We start from the raw sequence: 18417 nt of genomic DNA on the forward strand, positions 1-18417 counted from the left end.
GTGGGCGGGGCTAAGGGCGGGGCGTGGGTCAGGGGCGGGGTCAGGAGCCGCGGACGGGACGTGGGGGCCAGGGTACGAAGCGCAGAGGGCACAGGGGCGTGCTGCGAAGTCCTTAGCTGGGCTAAGGGCCGGGCTAAGGGGGAGGGCGGGGCCAGGAGCCGCGGACGGGACGTGGGGGCTGCGGCGCGCTGAGGCGCGGAGGGCGCAGGGGCGTGGCGAGAGGGCGTGGGCGGGGCATGGAGCGGGTCCAGCAGCCCAGGCAGGACTACGGGCCGAGGCTCGCAGGGCGGGGAGGGCGCGTGGGCGCCTTGGTGGCGAGTCGTCGGTGGCGGCGGCGGCGGCCACACTGGCGGTCCTGCCCCTGTCCTCGCGGCGCTCGCGCTCTTCGGCCCCGGCCGGGCCCCTCCTCGCCCAGCCATGCCGCCGCCCGCGCCGCCCACCGAGCTGGTGCCGTCGGAACGCGCGGTGGTGCTGCTGTCGTGCGTGCTCTCCGCACTCGGCTCGGGCTTGCTGGTGGCCACGCACGCCCTGTGGCCGGACCTGCGCAGCCGAGCGCGGCGCCTGCTGCTCTTCCTGTCGCTGGCCGACCTGCTGTCGGCCGCCTCCTACTTCTACGGGGTGCTGAAGGACTTCTCGGGCTCCTCGTGGGACTGCGTGCTGCAGGGCGCTCTCTCCACCTTCGCCAACACCAGCTCCTTCTTCTGGACCGTGGCCATCGCCCTCTACCTGTACCTCAGCATCGTTCGCGCCACGCGCGGACTCCGGGCCGGACGCCTGCTCTGGGCCTTCCACATCGTCAGGTGGGTGGCTGCTGGGTGGCTGCGGCGCTGACTTTCCTGGCGACGACCCCCGCCCCCCACCCCTGCTTGGGCCCTGTTGGCTACCCCTGTGGCCCTTGTGCCCTTCTGGTGCCCACATCTTGGCCGGATCCCTGGCTGGGGGCCCAGCACACAGTGTCTGCTCACTTCCCAGGGCAGCCCTGGGTCAGCGGGCCAATGTCAGGCTTGCCTGAGAGGTGGACCTGTCCTGAGCATCGCTGCAGGGGGCGCCCCTTTTTGCTTGCCCCCCCACCCCTCCCCTGCCTGAGCCTCAGTGAGTTGGACCCCTCAGCTCACACCTGGAGGGAGTAGGGTCAGAGCTCGCCCCGAGAGCGCGGTCCTGGTAACTTGGATGCACCTGGAGAGCTGAGGCCACTTTGGGTTCTCTGGCCCCTGCTTCACTGCGCGTGGCGAGAAGCACCTGGATCCCCGGCTGGGGAGAAGAGCTAGGCGGCTGCCCCAGGTTGGCAAGCCTGGCCGCTCCCAATCCCATGCCACCACCCATACCCGGCGCCACGGGGGTGGTGCACTCAGCCACTCCCCTGCTGCCCTTCTCTCCAGCCCTCTGCCAAATGCAGCGCCTCAGCTGTGAAGTTGACAGAAGGCTGTCTTCTGTATTTTCTCTTTGCTCATCTCTAAACCTCAGGCCTGTCTCTAGTTGTCTGTGTTGTGGGTGATCTTAGCTTTCTAGAGTTTGGCAACCCTGAGGCTGAGGTCAGTTGCAGAGGGTAGTCTTGACGAGCGCCACCAGCTGCCTGGGGTATCTGAGCAGGGGGAACGAAAGCCTCCCCGCCCCTGCGAGGAAGCCTCGCCTCAGGTCCCCTCACCTGAGGGAAATGGGTGCCTTCTCCCTGGTGTAATTTCAAGGTTCAAGCTCTCCTGGGGCTGTCCTGTGTTGAGCTGGGGCAGGAATCTCATAGGGCACATTTCCCCTTCTCCCTCTCCAGATAAGAGCACCAAATACTGTCCTAATTATAGGTCCTCTCTGTGACATGCTTGAGTGCCTTCCAAAGCCTGAGGACAGTCAGCACTTTAGTAGAGGCAGGTCACCTGCATGTCTCAACAGTGAGGTCACAAGATTGCAAGAGTCACTTGACCTCTTCTCAGAGCTGTTGGATGTGGGCCAGCTGGTCCCTGGGAAGCTGCATGGCCTGCTTCTCAGCTGTTCAAGTCAGATTTGAAGCGAGCCTTTCAGACAGTGCCCCGGATGCTGCAGAGACCTGCAGAAGGCGGGGCTGCCTCCCCCGCCACGCCCCTGCCCCAGAGCGTCCTGCCTGAACTCCGTGCCCCGTTTCCAAGACCCAGTCCTCGGCAGGCTGGTTGGGTGTGGGCAGGGTGTACACCAGAGTTTGTGTGTACTTGAGAAGGCACCCAAGACTTTCTTTGCAAGAATCTCTTCTCTCCCCCCGCCTTTTTAAAAATATTGAATTCAGTGTTTTGTAAGTAACAAAGATAAACCAGGTGCAGCTCCTATAGAAAAGACAACTTTCCTAAGAAACTGGAGTTGGCAGTTCTTGCTCTCTGTTCACTTCAGGGCGGGGGTGGGGGGAGGTCTGTGATGTTCAGGAAAGGCCTCCTAAGAAAGTCTGTGTGTCCCGTTCTGGCCATAAACAAAGACCCAAATTGTTCATATTATTTGTTGAATGTGACCCACCACCTGCTTCTTAAAAGGAAAAGGGAAAAGAAAACACCTGTGTCCAAGTTATGAAGGGACTTTGGCAATTTATTCCCTTTCAGAAGTTAGCGCTCACATTTTACTAGACTAAGAGAATTGGGAAGACCTAACAGCTTCATCTATCAATCTAGATCCTCCCAGACTGTATAGGTGGTAACCTTGCTGAGGACTCTCCACCGTCTTCCTTTGGAGAATCAGTTGATTGCTACTCACGTGACTGTTGGCGCGAGAAATCTCGTCCTCAGACGTAAGCTAGACCGTCGTCCCTTGTTACTGCTTCAGACAAGTGAAAATCAGCCTACTTCTTCAAACCTTCTGGTCTTAGAAAGTATTTTAAAATATGGCACCACAAAAGGTTGATATCTTTATTTGGTAAAGAGTTTTTATGATTTGATTTTTTTTAAACTGACAAATATCCTGATAAGTGGACAAAGGCCACATTCAGACAAAATAGTAAAAGTTGGTAAATATATATGGGAAAAAGGTTAGCCCCACTAGTACTCAAGCAATGCAAGTTAAAACATTGAGGTATCATTTTCTCATTAAATTAAGAAAAAATAGTAAGGCAGAATTTGAGCGTGATAAATGCCAATGAAACTGGTATTTTCCTACATTATTCTTGGCTATGTAAATTAGAATAATCCATGTGGAAAGTATTTGGTTCATACCCCTTGATCCAGTAATCCTATTTATAGAGACCTAGTCTAAGGAGATAATCCAAAATGCATGCAAAGCCATATGTGCAAAGGCGTTTGCGAGGCACTGTTATCATGGGGAGAATTTGAAAGCAACCCGATTTCCACAAAACAGGGAACAGTAAGTTACAGACCGCAGCCCCACCCGAAATGTTATGCAGCCAATACTGTCTGTGACCTCTGTGCATGGTGTTTGTTAATGGTATGATACAATGTTAAGTGAAAATAGCATCTATAAAGGTGACTGCAACCACGTGCAGCAGGAGGCTGGAGAGAATCCAGTCCACACACAAGCTCCCGGGAAGTGCTGGCTCCCAAGGCCCGTCACAGCGGCCTTTGCAGAAAGACACTTTTTTCCTCATTGGAGAAGGAGGGCAGCTTAAACTTTATTATTTTTGTTTTCTTTTTATTGACTGATTTTAAAGAGAGAGAGAGGAAAGGAGGGAAACGTCGATTGTTGTTTCACTTTTTTTTTTTTTTTTCATTCATTAGTTGATTCTTGTATGTGCCCTGACTGGCGACTGAACCCACAACTTCGGTGTAGAGGGGACGAAGCTCTAACCAACTGAGCTACCCGGCCAGGGCAGGGCAACTTAGACTTTATTGTCCTCAGGCAAATTGTATCTCATATGAGCTGCATCGGAGCTCTTGCAAAATGCTGCCCCATTCCGTAGCTCACTGGTCCCTAGGAAAGGAAGGGTCAGCATGATCACCCTTCAGCTATAGTTGATGAGACCTGCCCGAGGCCACAGAGTCGGAGGCTCAGGATTAGAACTCCAAGGTCAGTCGTTTTATGGTTCCATCTTGTCCCTTGGCCTCCACCGTCATTTTTAAAACTGAGGTATAATTTGACAATGATTGATTTTTAACTTTCCAGACTGTCCCCATTATTGACCTCTTCTCATGTCCCCTTTATCCTCTCCAGTGATTTTTTCCAGAACCACGTAAGAGTAAGGCAGTTGCCCCCGAGTTGACCCCAAGTGCGTGTTTCCCGAAGACAAGGACAGTGGCTCGCGGAAGCACGTGGCCTTGCAGGGGCAGGGTTACCAGGGAGCAGTGCTGCTAGCGGACGGGTTGGGGCCTCACTGAGATTTTGCCCAGCCTTGCAATGATGTCCCGATAGCAAAGGAATATCTTGGCTTATGCATTGACTCCGCCTTCAGTCCCTGTGTGCCCTCTCAGTCTGGAACAGTTCATCCGTCTTTCCTGGTCTCTCTTGATGGTGACTTTTTGGAAGAGGTCAGGCTGTTATGTTGTGGCATGTTCCCCTGCCGGGTTGCCCGGTGCTGCCTCATGGGTGGGTTCAGGTTCCGCACCGTTGGCAGGAACCTCGCAGAAGCCTGTCTTCTGGGCTTCCTCGCAGCGACTTGTCCTGGCAGTGCCCCTGTGATCGCTTGGCGAGGGGTCGTCGCCAGTGCTCCACCGCAGTTACTGTTCTTCCTTTCGTAGTGAGTGAGTGTCTTGTTGAGATAAACGTCCTGTTACTCCCCAGACTTTCAGCGCCCACTGACAGTATTGTGAATCGAAGTTCCTGGCTGTGTGAGAATGTTCTGTGATCAAGGAGGGCCCTGTGTTAGGTCCCTTTCTGCTCGCTGAGGCAGCCTGTTAAGACACCCCGTGTTTTACGTCCGTGCGGATACGCATCTGTGGCCACTGGCCGGCCGGGGTGCTCACCTGAGAAAGCGCTGAGAGGCTCAGGCCCAGAGCTGCCGCGTGGGTCAGTTCCCTCCCCATATGATGAGCCCAGCTGGTGTGAAGCCACCCCTGTGCCCCTGCCGCTGTCCGCCCCTCCCCGCGTGTCCCCCCCCCACCCCCCCAAGGTGGTGGGCTGCCTCTGAGCAGAGCCGGAGCTGGGTCAGGCTGGGCCAGGGAACCACCCTGCGGCTGCAAGGTGCAGCGTGCAGGTCCCAGGCCACTGCTGTACCAGGCGTCAGCGTGTGTGTCCTGTGAGCATTAGGGGGAGTCGGGCCGGGGACGCCTCATCTCGCCCTGACAGCAGTGTAAGGGTCCCCACCAAGCTGGCCGCCTCCAGCGGTCTTAGGACTTCGGGCCCCGGTGAGGCTGGAGGGGGTGTGGGCATGACCCCTGGCAGGGTCGGGCCCTGTGCCCCTGCCCGCGTGCTCCCCCACGCTCTGGAGTTTGTGCGGGGGTTCTGGAGGGAGAAGGAGCCTGTGGCGCCCCATGATCACCATTAAAAAACAACAACAGAAAACCTGCCTTGGGGAGTGGGAAGTTCTACTCAGAAAAGGGGAAACAGGACCCTGAGCGGGAAGGCCCTCTAAGCTCTCTAACTGGAAACTAGCTCCCTGCTGTGGGGCCCAGCCACAGGGCCCCAGGCAGGCAGTGCCTGAGTGAGGGATGGACAGAGGCTGCGAGAACAGCGCCCCAAAGCAACAAGAATTGAGCTGGCTTTTTTCTGACCTCCGAACCGTGCCCAGAGGGCCCTGCTGTGTGGCACACAGTCCCCTGCGGTGCCTCCGCGTGTCCATGGAAGCCCCCTGTGGGGGCTGTGGGAGCAGAGGCTGCCCCTCCGCCTCCCTTCGGGGCGAGGGTGGGCCTGCCATCCTTCCCCGGGCCAGGACCCTGGTGGGCGGGAGGCCTCTCTGAGTGCTGCAGGATGGCCCCCCAGTGCCCACCAGCGCCCCGGCTGCAGGAGGTGGTGCCGGGCGTGCGTCAAAGTTCCTTCGGGCACCCCGTCCCTGCTGCAGCCACAGCTGCAGCATGACCGCGCGGTGGCCTGGCCAGCAGCCGACTGCCCCAGCTTCTCCCATGGCCCGCCCCTCACTTGACAATCAGTGCCCATTGTCCCGGAAGGAGGCCTGGAGGCAGTGGCCCTGTGATTCCCCCCACCAGGCCCTGCTGGCAGCAGCTGCGCTTCCCTGGGGCCTCCGCCCTGCTCCCACGAGCTTTCTAAATTGGCACATTGTTGCCTGATCATTTTGTTCTCAGGGCGGTTTTTTGTTATGTTGACATTCAAGGCTTTCCCTAGGCCACCAGGCACACAGACAGGGGCACTGCCGTCTAACCTGCAGAAGGGGCAGGAGGCCCTTTGCTTCATCCCCAGCCAGGCTCCCTCCCGCAGCAAGATCTGAAGGAAGGGCGAGGTCGGGGGAGAGGCCGCAGTGGAGGTGCCCGACAGTGGGCAGAGCACGAGCAGCCCCGCAGGCCAGCCCTTCATCCATGGGCGGCACAGGGCGGGGGGCGGGCATTCCCGCTTGCGTGTGACGCGGGAAGTGGAAGTGGCTCTCGGACGCCACAGGTGTCCCCCACCCTCACTCTGGGGGAAGCTAGGAACTCTGAGGGAAGCCCAGAGTACCCGCTGTTCTGGGGACAGGCGCCTGTTCGAGGTCAGCTGACAAATGCCAGGGACCGGGAGATGGCTCACCCCCCACCTGGCGAGTCTAGTTCCACTTTCCGGGAGGAGATTTGAAAACAAAAAGGACGCCAGTTCTAAGAAGAGCTAAGCTCCTCGTGACAGATCTGAATGCCTTCAGTCAGCTCACCCTCCCTCCCGCCCCGCCAGGCGGGTGTGGTGGGGGTGGGGCCCCGGAGCCAGGGTGTGACCTCTGCCTAGAGCTTGTCTCCCTGCCCTGCATTTGTAGAAAACCCCTGCGTTGGTGTCCTGGGTCACACCTGACCAGGTGCTACAGGCAGGGCGGCTTAAACGACAGCACTGGGTTCTCCCAGGGTCCGAGGCTGGAAGGGAGGGTAGGGCAGGGCAGGGCGTCGGCCGGCTCTCCTCGGAGACCCTCTCCTCGGCTTGTAGAGGCCTGCCTGTCCCCTGTGTCTTCACATGCTCGTCCCTCTGCGTGTGTCTGTGTGTCCTCATCTCCTCCTCCTGCAAGGACACTGGTCAGGGCCAGATTGGATTAGGGCCCTGTACTGACCTCTTTTCACTGTATCACCTCCTTAAAGACTCTCTCTCCAAACACAGTCACCTCCTGAAGTCCTAGGGCTCAGTGCTTCAACGTACGGGATGGGCGTCGGGGGCCACAGCTCTCGGCCAGTGACAGCCTCTGAGCGTGGAGGACGCCGACGCCGACCTCAGTTTCCAGGCAAACATAAGTGAGAGCCGGCGCCCAGACACCCCCAGGAGACGCTGCAGGTGCCCCTCCAAGTGGGGAGTGCTGCTCAGGGTGTGGTCTTCAAGTGTCTTCCATTTAGGGGACCCCAGTCCTGCTTCCCCACAGCCCCGCAGTTGTGGGTCTGGAGAGAAGGGGCCTTATCATTGGCCTGCTTTCGCCATGTCCCCTCCCTGCCCCGCGGTGCCTTTCATTGCGCCCTGCACAGAGCCCTGTGGCTCCTGTCGGTTTAGGACTGAGCAGGACACCCTGCCCTGCCGTCCAGCCGTCCAGCCCTTCTCCCCAAGAGGACCTTGTTGAGGGTCTTTAAACATGTGAGACTCGCTCAAGGCCCAACGTCTCCTCATGGGCCTGGCCCTGGTGCCAGCTTTGCAGCCTCAGGTTCGGGCGCGGGTCGCAGGGGTCCGCACACAGAGGCAGGACGGTTCGCTGGCTGCCCGCGCCACCCGCATCTGCGCACCGGGGCCACTTCCCCGACCACTCAGGTTTCTAGGTCAAAACCAACGAAAGCCCTTGGTCTTTTTCACATGTGCTGCTATGAAGCTGTGCCTTGCTTGCTCTGGGGTTATTTTTCGGTTGACGACTTTTTGGTGGAGACGTAAAGAACTGCTGGGTGGTATGTGTCCGAAATCGGAAGTGTAAGTTTCTGGGAATCGTGTCACACGCGTCTCTGTGGAGTGCCTTCCGGGTTCACACCACCTATGGCTTGGGGCGGCCCCCTGGCCTGAGAACAGCCGGGCTTATCTGGTGTTCCCCAAAATACCGCTTTCTCCTCCCTCTATAGGTGGAGGGCGGGGGGCACCTTCAGCGCCCTGTCCTTTGTCTTTTCTGTCCATACTTGGTGTCCTGCAGCCAGGGGCTGAGGCCCGATGGTTCGATTTTAGGGCATTTTGTGAGCTGATCGTTAAATACAGCCATTGTTAAGAATTAGATGATACAAACTTAAAATTAAGTGAATTACGAGGGGGGCCCCCAAAAGTGGAATTTATTTATAAAAAATTGTGTATTTATCCTTACATGTTTAACCTTCAGTCACCTTCAAAGGACTCTCCGTTTGATTCTAGACACCTATCGAGACATTTTTTCCCGCTGCCCAAAAGGGTTTTTGAACTCCTCGATTTTGATGCCTTTTAGTGCTTCTGTCATTTTCTGTTTTACCGTTTCTACATCAGCAAAATTTTTCCCTTTGAGGACTCTCTTTCATCTGGGGAAACAAAAAGTTGTTTGGGGAGAGATCAAGTGAATAGGGAGGGCGGGGCATGGGGGCCATGCTGTTTTTGGTCAAAAACTGCTGAACACTCATTTCGGTGTAGACATTGAAAGAGTCTTCAAAAAAAATTCACTGAAGCTGAACACAGCCTCTCACAACAACGCCAGCTGGTGCACTGATACAGATGAGTTCCTAGAACACTCACCGAGTAGGGGAAGCCTGTACTACAGGGGTCCCGCCCTCCAGAAGATAATCATGGTTATTTGGGGGTCCCCCATCCTATGTTAAAAACAAAAGTCATGACAATACTGAAAATCTGATTACATCCTGATTATTTGGCTGCATTTGACTCTGTCCTGTGCACCGGAGGTCATTTGCATTGTTGGATCTGTGTGACAGAAATCCTCTCTGATGGTGTGCTGCTGTGTGTCTGAACCGGTGGCTTGAACTTGGCCATGGTGGAAATATTTACACCTTGGAAACTGGCAAACAGTACAGATCAGGGCTTGATTTATTGACTTGTGGAATGTGGAGGGCAGAGGTCAGCAGACTTTTCCAGTAAAGGACCAGGGAGTATTTTCAGTTTCACGGGCCATGTGATCTCAGTTGCAATGCTCAGCTCTGTTGGCAGCTGCCTGCAAGCAGCCACGGCTGCTGTGTCCCTGAATGAGTGTGACTGTGTTGCAATAAAACTTTATTTTAAAGAACAGTCCTGGGGCCAGATGTAGCCTGCGGGCCATAGTTTGCTGGACCCCCATTCTGGACTTAAGAAAGTGGTGGAGAATACATTAATAGGTAAAGATTAAATTGAAATGTGTTACTTGTCTCTGAACTTCAGCAAAGCAGCAGCCATGCTGGGCAGGCAGGAAGCTGGGTATTTGAAGAGGAGATGATGAGAGGAGGCAGGATCGCAGAGCAGGAGGAAAAAAAGGAAGGGAAAAAAAATATTTCGATTCCCAGTGTAGGGCATATGCCAAGGTTGCAGGCCAGGTCCCCAGCAGGGGGCACGCAAAATGCACCCACATGTTGATGTTTCTCTTCCTCTCTCTAAAAATTAAAAAAAAAGAGAAAGAAATACTCTTCTAGTGCTGGAAAAATATTATCTGGTCCCTCTAAGTGGCCCATGTCACTGTTGAATCAGTGAAGTTCTAGAGTCATCTTGTCCATCCTGTCTTCTGTATTTCATTTTCCTTTCACATGTTAAGAAAAATAAAGATTAAATCAAAAAAGAAAGAATAATGAAAATATCCATCAACTTCACCTCTTGAAAGTACTTTCTTTGCTGATTGCAGCCGTAGAGTGGCTGCGTATACCAGAGTTCAGAGAAAACCCACAAAAACAGTCTGTAGAAATCAGCTGGCCATATGGAGTTTTACACAATAAGGAGTTTTGTGTATTATTCCTTATAAATGATGCTTCACACCTTTTACACCAGTACATTCTATAATAAATTTATACGTGCACATTTATATGCATACATATGTGCATACAGGCACATTTTTCTGGAGAGCCCGTTGTGAAGCATTACCCGCGTCCGTAAGTACAAGTCTGGCTGAGCCTGCCTTGCTGGATTAGTAGACGGTCCCTCCCACTCCATTCCCACCGATTCTCTTGTTACCTCTTGTTACTACCTCCCACTTAAATACCTCTCCGAACAGCTTCTGGATCCAGCAGCAGTGGCTCAAGGCTTACGTTGAAGCAGCAGCTCTGATTAATCAGCCCACGTCCTTAACCCTTCCCAAGCCCTCTCTCTGCCTCTTGGGTCTTCTCTCTGGCAACTGCTAGCACACCCTCAGCTCTGGGCACACCCTCAGCTCTGGGCACACCGCGGTGACCCAGAGGAAACGCAGCCCTTCCTAGCTTTAGGAGGACACACCTAAAGCCTCAGAATTTGTCTGTCACTGTGTGGTCCCCAGGTCTCCTGTAAGGGCGTCAGGAGGCTGAGCAAGGGGAAGGGGTCGCCATGAAGGGTGCCCTCGCCCCCTCCCTGCTCCCCCTTCCAGTCTGAGGGGGGACCCTCCGCTCCAGGCCGACTCCTTCACAGTGCCTGTCCCTGCACGCGATGCTTTTCCCTTCCTACAAAGTGATGAGAAACCACACGTAGACCTTCAGAATTTCCTTTCCAGCGACTTTAAAAGCCTTGTCCTTCCTTTTCAATAATGTTCATGCAGTGAATGTTTAAGGAATGAATTGGGGAAACCTCTCAGGTACTTGGCTCAAAGTTTGTTTGTTCGTTCGTTCATGCATTCATTCGGCTCTTCTTTTGTCCCCACCCAGTGACAGTAGTGAACCACCATGGCCCTTGCCCTCATGGGCTCAAAGCTGTGACATGTTGCCCTAAAATCCCAGGATAGCATGAGTTTTAAATAGATAACTGTTTATTACAACAAAGCAGTTTGACACGAATATACAGGGTGAGACAAAAGTAGTTTACAGCTGTTCCTATGGAAAATGATACAATAATTAATACACAATAATAGAAAAATAAACTTTCACATAATCACAACTGTAAACCTACTTTTGCCCCACCCTGTATATTAACGTACCAAATAAATAACTTTGCATAGAACAGGCATTTAAAATGGACAGACTCCCGCGCGTAACCTGATACCTTTCTCACAGCCCTTTGACTCTCCGGGGCTCCATCCTGCCGCCCCTGTTGACAGCACGCACACTGAGGGCGCTGGGGTGGGGGCTCCTGGGAAGGGGCCGCGGGGCCAGGCCTCGTCCCTGCTGTGTTGCCCTGGGGATGGCAGCTCAGCTGCAGGAGGGTGAGCCTGGCGCTGCCCTGGGCTTTCTGCTTTAGAGGCCCCTGGCTCCTTGCTGGGGCACTGCCCCCTCCCACAGAGCAAGGAGACCTCAGGACCTGGAAGGTGCATCTGCCCAGAGCCCCGGCTCCCTTCCGGACCTGCCGTGAGGTGCTCAGACCACGGGCCTCCCTGCGCAGGCAGCCCTGCACCATCAGCGTGCACCCCTAGGCCCAGGCTAGTCAGCAGGCCGGCCGTTCAGCCCTGGGGCGGCCTGGCGGGCTGAGCTGTTGAGGACTCCTGCCCCTCTTTTCCCCAGGACACTTGGAGGTGTGGTTCTCCTTGTCTGAAGAGCACCCCAGCCTTCCACCCTTGCTGGCAGTGCTGGGAGCCGGGGCCTGACCTTGCTGCCCGTTTGCCCCTGTCCCTCAGCTGGGGCGTTCCACTGACCATCACCGTGGTGGCCGTCGTTCTAAAGAAGATCGGCTATGACGCCTCAGACGTGTCCGTGGGCTGGTGCTGGATCGATCTGGAGGCGGAGGACCGCGTTCTGTGGATGCTACTGACCGGGAAGCTGTGGGAGATGCTGGCCTATGTCACACTGCCCGTGCTGTACCTCCTCATCCGGAAGCACATCAACAGGGCGGTAGGTGCCCATGCCCACCCTCCCCGCAGGTCCTGCCCAGGGCGCCCTGTGGCCGCTGTGCCCGCTGTGGCCTCACCCGACCAAGTCCTGGCATTATGCTCAGCCACCTTCTGGAACAGAACTAGTCATGGAGGGCTTGCTGTGCATCGGGCACCGCGAATCACATGCAGCAGGGGCTGACTGGTTTGCTGATTACACAGCCCTTTTGGGAGCAGGTCCTGTGACTCCCACTTGGTGGACAACAAAGAGGGGTCTTACAGGGGTTAAGGGCTCCCCGGACCCGCTCGGCTCTCCAGGAGCCAGCAGCAGTCTGTGTGCTCAGCCACAGCCCTTTACTGCGCCCTCCTGGACAGACCCAGGCGGTGGCTCACCCTCCCCACACCGCCACCCCGCCCCAGGGGAGTTTAGATGAAAGGTGAGCAGTATCCAAGTAAGAATCAAACTGGGAAGGGAGGCCATGAATCACCCCATCAATGAAACAGTAACACCTCGTTATCCTTGGTGATTAGAATTAGAGCATAAATGGTAGGCTTCCCAGGCACTCAGGAATTCCTACATCAATGTGCTGGGCCGGCTGGCCAGAGATCCTAGGAAAGAATGGTTTTTCTCTGACAGTCTGGCCAACTGTTCCTGTTCTTTACTACTGGCTCTGCGGATGCAAAGTGTGGGCTTCCTCCTGGCCACAAGCAAACTGCCACCAAAAGAAGCCTCCTCTTGACCCATCCGTCCATCCGCTGTGCCGCTCATTCAGTACATTTTTATCGAGCCTCTCCTACGCACAGAAGCGCTGTGCGGTGGTGGGAGTTCATCCTGAGAACTCAGCCGCGGGTCCTGTCCTAGAGAGAGGCAGAAGCGTAAGCAGTGACGATAAAAGATAAAAGGCGACAAGACGCTGCGGCAGTAGGATCGGCCGTGGGACTCTGAGCGCGGACTTCTAGGCGCTCGGGCGGGGCCGCTGGTGCGGCGCCTTGCGTTTTCAAGGCTGGAGCTGGAGGCGAGTGCGGCTCCGTCATTCTGGGCAGGCTGTTGGCTCAGAGGCGAGTGCGGCTCCGTCATTCTGGGCAGACTGTTGGCTCAGCAGCCACGTCTGAGTGCGCAGGGTGCTCCTGGCAGCTGTCAGCAGCACCTGATCCCCGCCTGTACACCCACCTGAGTCGAGGCTTCTGGCTCTTGCTTTACTCAGAACCGAGCTGATCCTGGTCCCTCCAGGCCGCACCGCCCCCGCCCCCGGGCTCAGCCAGAGACGGAGAGGCCTGAAGGGCTTACCAGCTGCTCTGAATCCCGCTTTGCCTTCTAGCCAGGCCGGGATGCCCTCTCCTCCAGGGGGCGCTCTGGGCTCCCTGAGCTCCACCAGGCTCTGCCCGGCAGCTCCTCTGGAGCAGCCCTTTGTGTCTGTCTTACCTCCCTGCCCTTCCTCTAATGGGCAGAAGCCTGGACCCTCTAGGCCCGACCCCCATGCGCAAGGATGGGTCCGCAAGGGTTTCTAAAAAGGAGAATGGCGGGCAGGGAGGTGTTGGTAGGAGGTGTTCCTGCCTCCGGCTGGGAAGGAGAGGTAAAAATAACAGGAGCCCGCGGAGCAGACGCTCGGCGCTGCCCACAGTGGCTCGGCTCTGGAAGGGGCTGCTGCCCAAGGCCCCGGGCGAGGGGGCAGGGGCTCGGGCGCCAGGGATGCCAAGGTATGTGGCTCCTCCTCTCACCCAGACCCAACACAGGGCCAGGCTCCGGAGCGCATCTTTGTTGTGAGCAGTTTGGTTTCTTTTTACAAACTCAGCTGTGATCTGGAAGGGGAGCCTCTGCGTCTTCTCGCTGAAGGGCATTCCCGGGCACAGGAGCCAGAGTGGGTGCCCGCTCACCTCTCCTTGGTGGCCCAGCTTTGGGGGAGCCCCTCCTGTGAGCTCCTGCCATGGGGCAGCGTCTGGGAGCTTGTGTCCTGGAGGCGGGCATCATAAGCAGTCAGCCTGGTACACAGGGGAGAATGAGGTCTGGGAAGGAGGGCGAACCGAGCTGTGAAAAACAGACAGAGAGCTGGCTGTGGGGCCGGGCCGCGTGGGGAGTATAGTCCTTTGGTGAGGTTGTCGGGCAGGCCTCGTCCAGGAGCTGGTGTTGGAGCGAAGCCCGGAAGACGGTGAGGGAATGAGGCGCATGGATGGATGGGGAAGGGCATCTCAAGAGGCGGAACAGCGGGGGCACAGGCCCAGGGGCAGGGTGTGCTGGGCACGTTTGGGGAATGAGCAGGAGACCTGGGTGGCTGCAGTGGAGTAAATAAGGGGGGAGAAGTCAGAGTGAGGTCAGAGCTAACTCGGGGTTGGAGACCTTGGAAGGGCCTCGTGAAATGGAGAGCCACCAAGAGCCTAGAGTGGAAGCTGGGTGGGATCTGACTTAGGTTTTCAAGCGACTGTGCAGCTTCTGTGCTGAGAATAAGGCTGTAGCAGGGTCAGGGCGGGGGAAAGGGTGACAGAGAGAGGCACGCAGAGGCGGCAGCAGCTATCCACAGAAGCTGCGATAGGGCTTGGACCATGCTGGTGGCAGTGGATGGAACTTGCAGGTCCTGGGTCTCTTTTGAAGGCAGAGCCCCCAGGACTTGCCCACGGGCGGGATGTGGGCTGTTAACAGGAAGGGAGGAATCAAAGACGACACCCAGATTTCAGCCTGGGCACCTGGAGAGATGGCGTTTCCGTTAGCTAAGATGGGACGGCATGGGGTCAGCCTTGGGTCGCAAGCAGGCGTTCGGTTTCCAGGAAGCTGTGGAGATAGAGCACAGGCCGTGGACGGAGGAGACAGGAGTTCAGGAGAAGGATCCGGGCTAGAGACAGGAGCCCAGGAACGCGCTTGCTGCCTCCTCGCCCTGCGAGTCTGAGTCCTGGGAAGACGGGCGCCCTGGGGCAGCCGGCGGGCAGCCTGCCCCACTCACGGCTGCCCCTGGTGCCCCTGCACAGCACGAGGCGCTCTCCGAGTACCGGCCCATCCTGTCTGAGGCACACCGGCTGCAGCACCACAGCTCCATGGCTGATAAGAAGCTGGTCCTCATCCCGGTCATCTTCATTTGCCTCCGGGTCTGGAGCACCGTGCGATTCGTCCTTACCCTTTGTGGCTCCCCGGCCGTGCAGACCCCGGTGCTGGTCGTTCTGCATGTACGTATGGAGGTCTGCCCTCCCTGGCCTGCTGTCCCAGCGGGGGCAGGGTCAGATGGCTTCCCCCAGCAGAGCAGGCACGCGTGTGCGCATCAGCGCGCGTGGGGCTGGCAGGGGCCCGGCCCTGCTGTGCCCTCCTTCCTGCCCTAGACAGGGAGCCTTGGTGGGAGAAGGTGAGGGTCCGTGTGGCTCTAGTGCAGCCCACGGGTGTGTTGAGGTGCTGTCCCCCGGCCTAGGAGTAGACCCAGAAGCGTGGACTGATTCTGGGTCCTTCACAACCCGGAAGACCTGGAGGCAGGTCTGGCCCACATCTGCACGTTCAGACCTGCCCAGAGCTCTGCTGAAGGCTCACATGGCAGGGCCACCACAGACCAGCCCTGGGGGTGGAGGACAAGGCTCTGGGGTCCGCGGCACTTGCCAGCCCCTTTGTGCGCGTGTCTAAGAACCGCTCCAGCCCTGTGCTCATGCCTCTCCTCTCCTTCCTGACAGGGAATCGGGAACACGTTTCAGGGAGGCGCCAACTGCATCATGTTCGTCCTCTGCACCCGCGCTGTCCGGACTCGGCTCTTCTCTCTCTGCTGCTGCGGCTGCCCCTCGCCGGCTCCTGTGGAGAGCGCTGCTGGCCCGCCCAAGGCTCCTGCGCCCTCTGAGACGGGAAACTCAGGGACCCCGGTGGACCCCCGATGAGCATCCATATACCTGAGCTCTTCCCTCCCTTGTTCTGTGTGGGGGTGCTCCCTCCCCGGGGGGTACAGGTGTCTCCGAGTCGTCCTGCTGCAGGGAGTGGACGGAGGCGTCTGCCACACCGGAAGCCCTCCTGCTGCCCACAGTCTGAGCCGAAAGGCCGAGAAGGGACAGAGGCCTGCCTCCTGCCACGGGAGTTCTCGGCCCTGTTTGGGGGGCAGCCGACAACTCAGCTTCTTCTACCTCCTAGACCTCAGGCGGCATGTATCCACACACACCCGTGTCCCGCTGCACCCGGGGGTCTCTGTGCATAAGCACTGGAGCAGGGAGATTCAGGGAAGCCAGCAGTACGCGATCGCCACCAGGTTGCCTTATGGCCCAGCTGTCATTGGCTTCTGGGCCACACAGCACTGTTTACAGTCTGAGCTCCCGCACCCGTGGGCAAAGCAGGGTGAGGGATGCACACCAGGTACCCATCCTAAATAAAACGTCAGGGGTCTCATGATGGGGCCCCCACCCTAGATGTCGTGGAGCAGATTTCCGGAGTGTCATGGTGTTAACATTCCCTAGAGAGTGTGGCCCTTCTTGGCGGGCTTTGTAGTCGACGAGCAGTCACCTTGAACCAGGTTCCCTTGAGGTTTCCTGGTGAAAGTCGTGAGCACAGTCCAACGCAGCTGCTCGGATATGCAGTCTCCTCGGCGCTGGCCCAGCTCGCTCTGGGGGTTGCCAGGCTTGGGTGTAGGGTGCACTTGAGTCTCAAGCACAGGCCGGAACCCAGAGCCCCGCCTCCACAGCCACTTCAGATCCAGGGCCCCTCATCCCGGGCAGGGGCTGGGACAGGAACAGGGAAGGCCACTGCGGGGGCTCCCTGGAGATCCCCCATCTTCTCGCAGGACTATGCGTGTGGGCGCCGGCACGGGGTGCATTGGGGCTGCGTCTGGCCTTTTCATGTCCTAGTTTAGTTTTTATAGGAAAGGTGACCAGATTATTCGTGAACAGCCCAGATACTGATTCCTCCCCGAAGGTGAAGGTTTGGGAGTTGGTTGGGGGAAGTGACACATGGGTCACAGGGTGATTATTTCCATTTAATAGAAAAAGGATTTAAAATAAGCACCTGTCTCTACCCTGTGCATCTTCAACCAACCCTTTCCTCTATTTCAGAAAGCTTTCTCTGTGAAGTCACAGAAGCCATCGGCTAGGAACCGGAGGTGCAAATGTCACCACCAGAGCCTTGCGTGGGAAGTGCAGCCTCCCTGCTAGGTGTCCCTCCCTTGGGCTCCCTGAGAACCCGCAAAATTGAAATAATTTGCGGAACCTATAGAATGGTTCTGGATTAAAACCAAAGGCACACCGTCCTGTGGATTCCTGTTTTACTCTCAAAAGTGAATCTGCAACAGGAAGAGAATCTGAAAGGAATTGCCTGCAGAATTTGGTCCACAATGATTGTTTTGGTTTCCTTTAAAAAAGTTTATGAAAATCAGCAAGAGGTAAACTTCCCCTTAGGATTCAGAGAAAACCCGGGGTTGCGCCACAGCCAGCCAGTCAGTCTGGCAAGCTCCTTACAGAAACGGCCCCTGTGAGGGGGGTTCAGGGTTTCCCCAAAGATGTAACAGCAGGTCGCGGGCACATACCTGGTCAAGACCCTCATGTTAGCTTCTCGAATGCAGCAGAAACTCAGGAAGCTGCTCGCTGCAGAGAAGAAAACGATTCACAGCTGAGGTTCCCTGTGGGCGGCAGAGAATGCTGCCAGAGTCCTTGGCTCACACTGCCCCGGGGGCCAGGCCGCCGTCAGGAACGGCCAGCAGGGGGAGCCAGGGCTCGAGTTCTTACTCCACTTCTCTGACGCTGCTGCTGTGCTGTCTGCTTTTGTAGAAACTCCACACAGTTACACCTGGGTATTTCCGTCTCGGCTCCCTCCGCTGCCCACGCCGCCTCTGCAGCTGGTGAAGCTGTTGCTGCGGGCGGGGGAGAGGATCGCCAGGTGCGCGCCTGAGGCCGGAGGCCAGGCTGGGGCACGGCATCGCTCTCAGAGCCGCCCAGCTGGGCGGGTGGGCAGAAAGGCCCCGGGCGGAGGGTCAGCCCTTGTGGAGCAGGCAGGTGCTCCGAGCCTGCGGACACCAGAGCGTGCCCCGTTTACTTTCTCCTCCGTCCCTGTCGTTACTGTTTACCCACCCTCAACCCTCCGTCACAGAGGTGCAGCCTCAACTGGGACAGGTGCTGTGGTCTCCGGCGCTCCTGAACCTTGGTCTTTTAACCTGGTTTACCCGGGACTCTGTGCCTCTTTGTGCTTCGGAGTTGTTTTTATTTGTTTTGTTAATATTGTTAGACTCAGGCCAAGGGTACACAGGTCCCCATATGTCCAGGACAAGAAAACACATTTTTGCAAACTTCCTGTTACAGCATATTAACATAGCTTGAGGGGTTTTTTGCACATGCAGAACTGTAAGGAAAACCCTGACCATCTAGGTTGAGGTCAAAGTCCTGCTATTTTAAATGAAATAAAAATATTTTCTGTGTGTGTGTGTGTTGTAAACTGATTGCCCGTGCTGTGGGGAGGTGGGCAAGGGGGCCTCCCCAGAGCCTTCCACACGGGGGCCTGGAGGTGACATCTAGGCCCTTGGCTGTGGGGAAATGGAGTCAAGTAGGCAGCCACCCTCCCTGTTGGCATAGTCGCTCCTGTGTTTGCCTGATGGGGTCACAGCGGTGGGGCTGGGGGTATTAGAATACAG

At 56.9% G+C, this 18417-nt stretch overlaps 1 protein-coding gene across 1 annotated transcript; it reads left to right on the forward strand.

Annotated features, from left to right (window-relative positions):
- The first annotated feature begins 286 nt into the window (after positions 1-286).
- On the forward strand, positions 287-18178 carry GPR157 (G protein-coupled receptor 157). Its single transcript, XM_054579808.1, has 4 exons — positions 287-800; positions 11660-11873; positions 14810-15004; positions 15494-18178. Exons 1-4 carry the CDS (start codon positions 418-420, stop codon positions 15689-15691), a joined length of 990 nt encoding a protein of 329 aa, XP_054435783.1. The 5' UTR covers positions 287-417; the 3' UTR covers positions 15692-18178.
- The last annotated feature ends 239 nt before the right edge of the window (positions 18179-18417 follow it).

Source organism: Pteronotus mesoamericanus, unplaced genomic scaffold (assembly GCF_021234165.1).
Source record: "Pteronotus mesoamericanus isolate MK-2021 breed Mesoamerican mustached bat unplaced genomic scaffold, CSHL_Meso_final contig_557, whole genome shotgun sequence".
NCBI classification, from domain to species: Eukaryota; Metazoa; Chordata; class Mammalia; order Chiroptera; family Mormoopidae; genus Pteronotus; species Pteronotus mesoamericanus.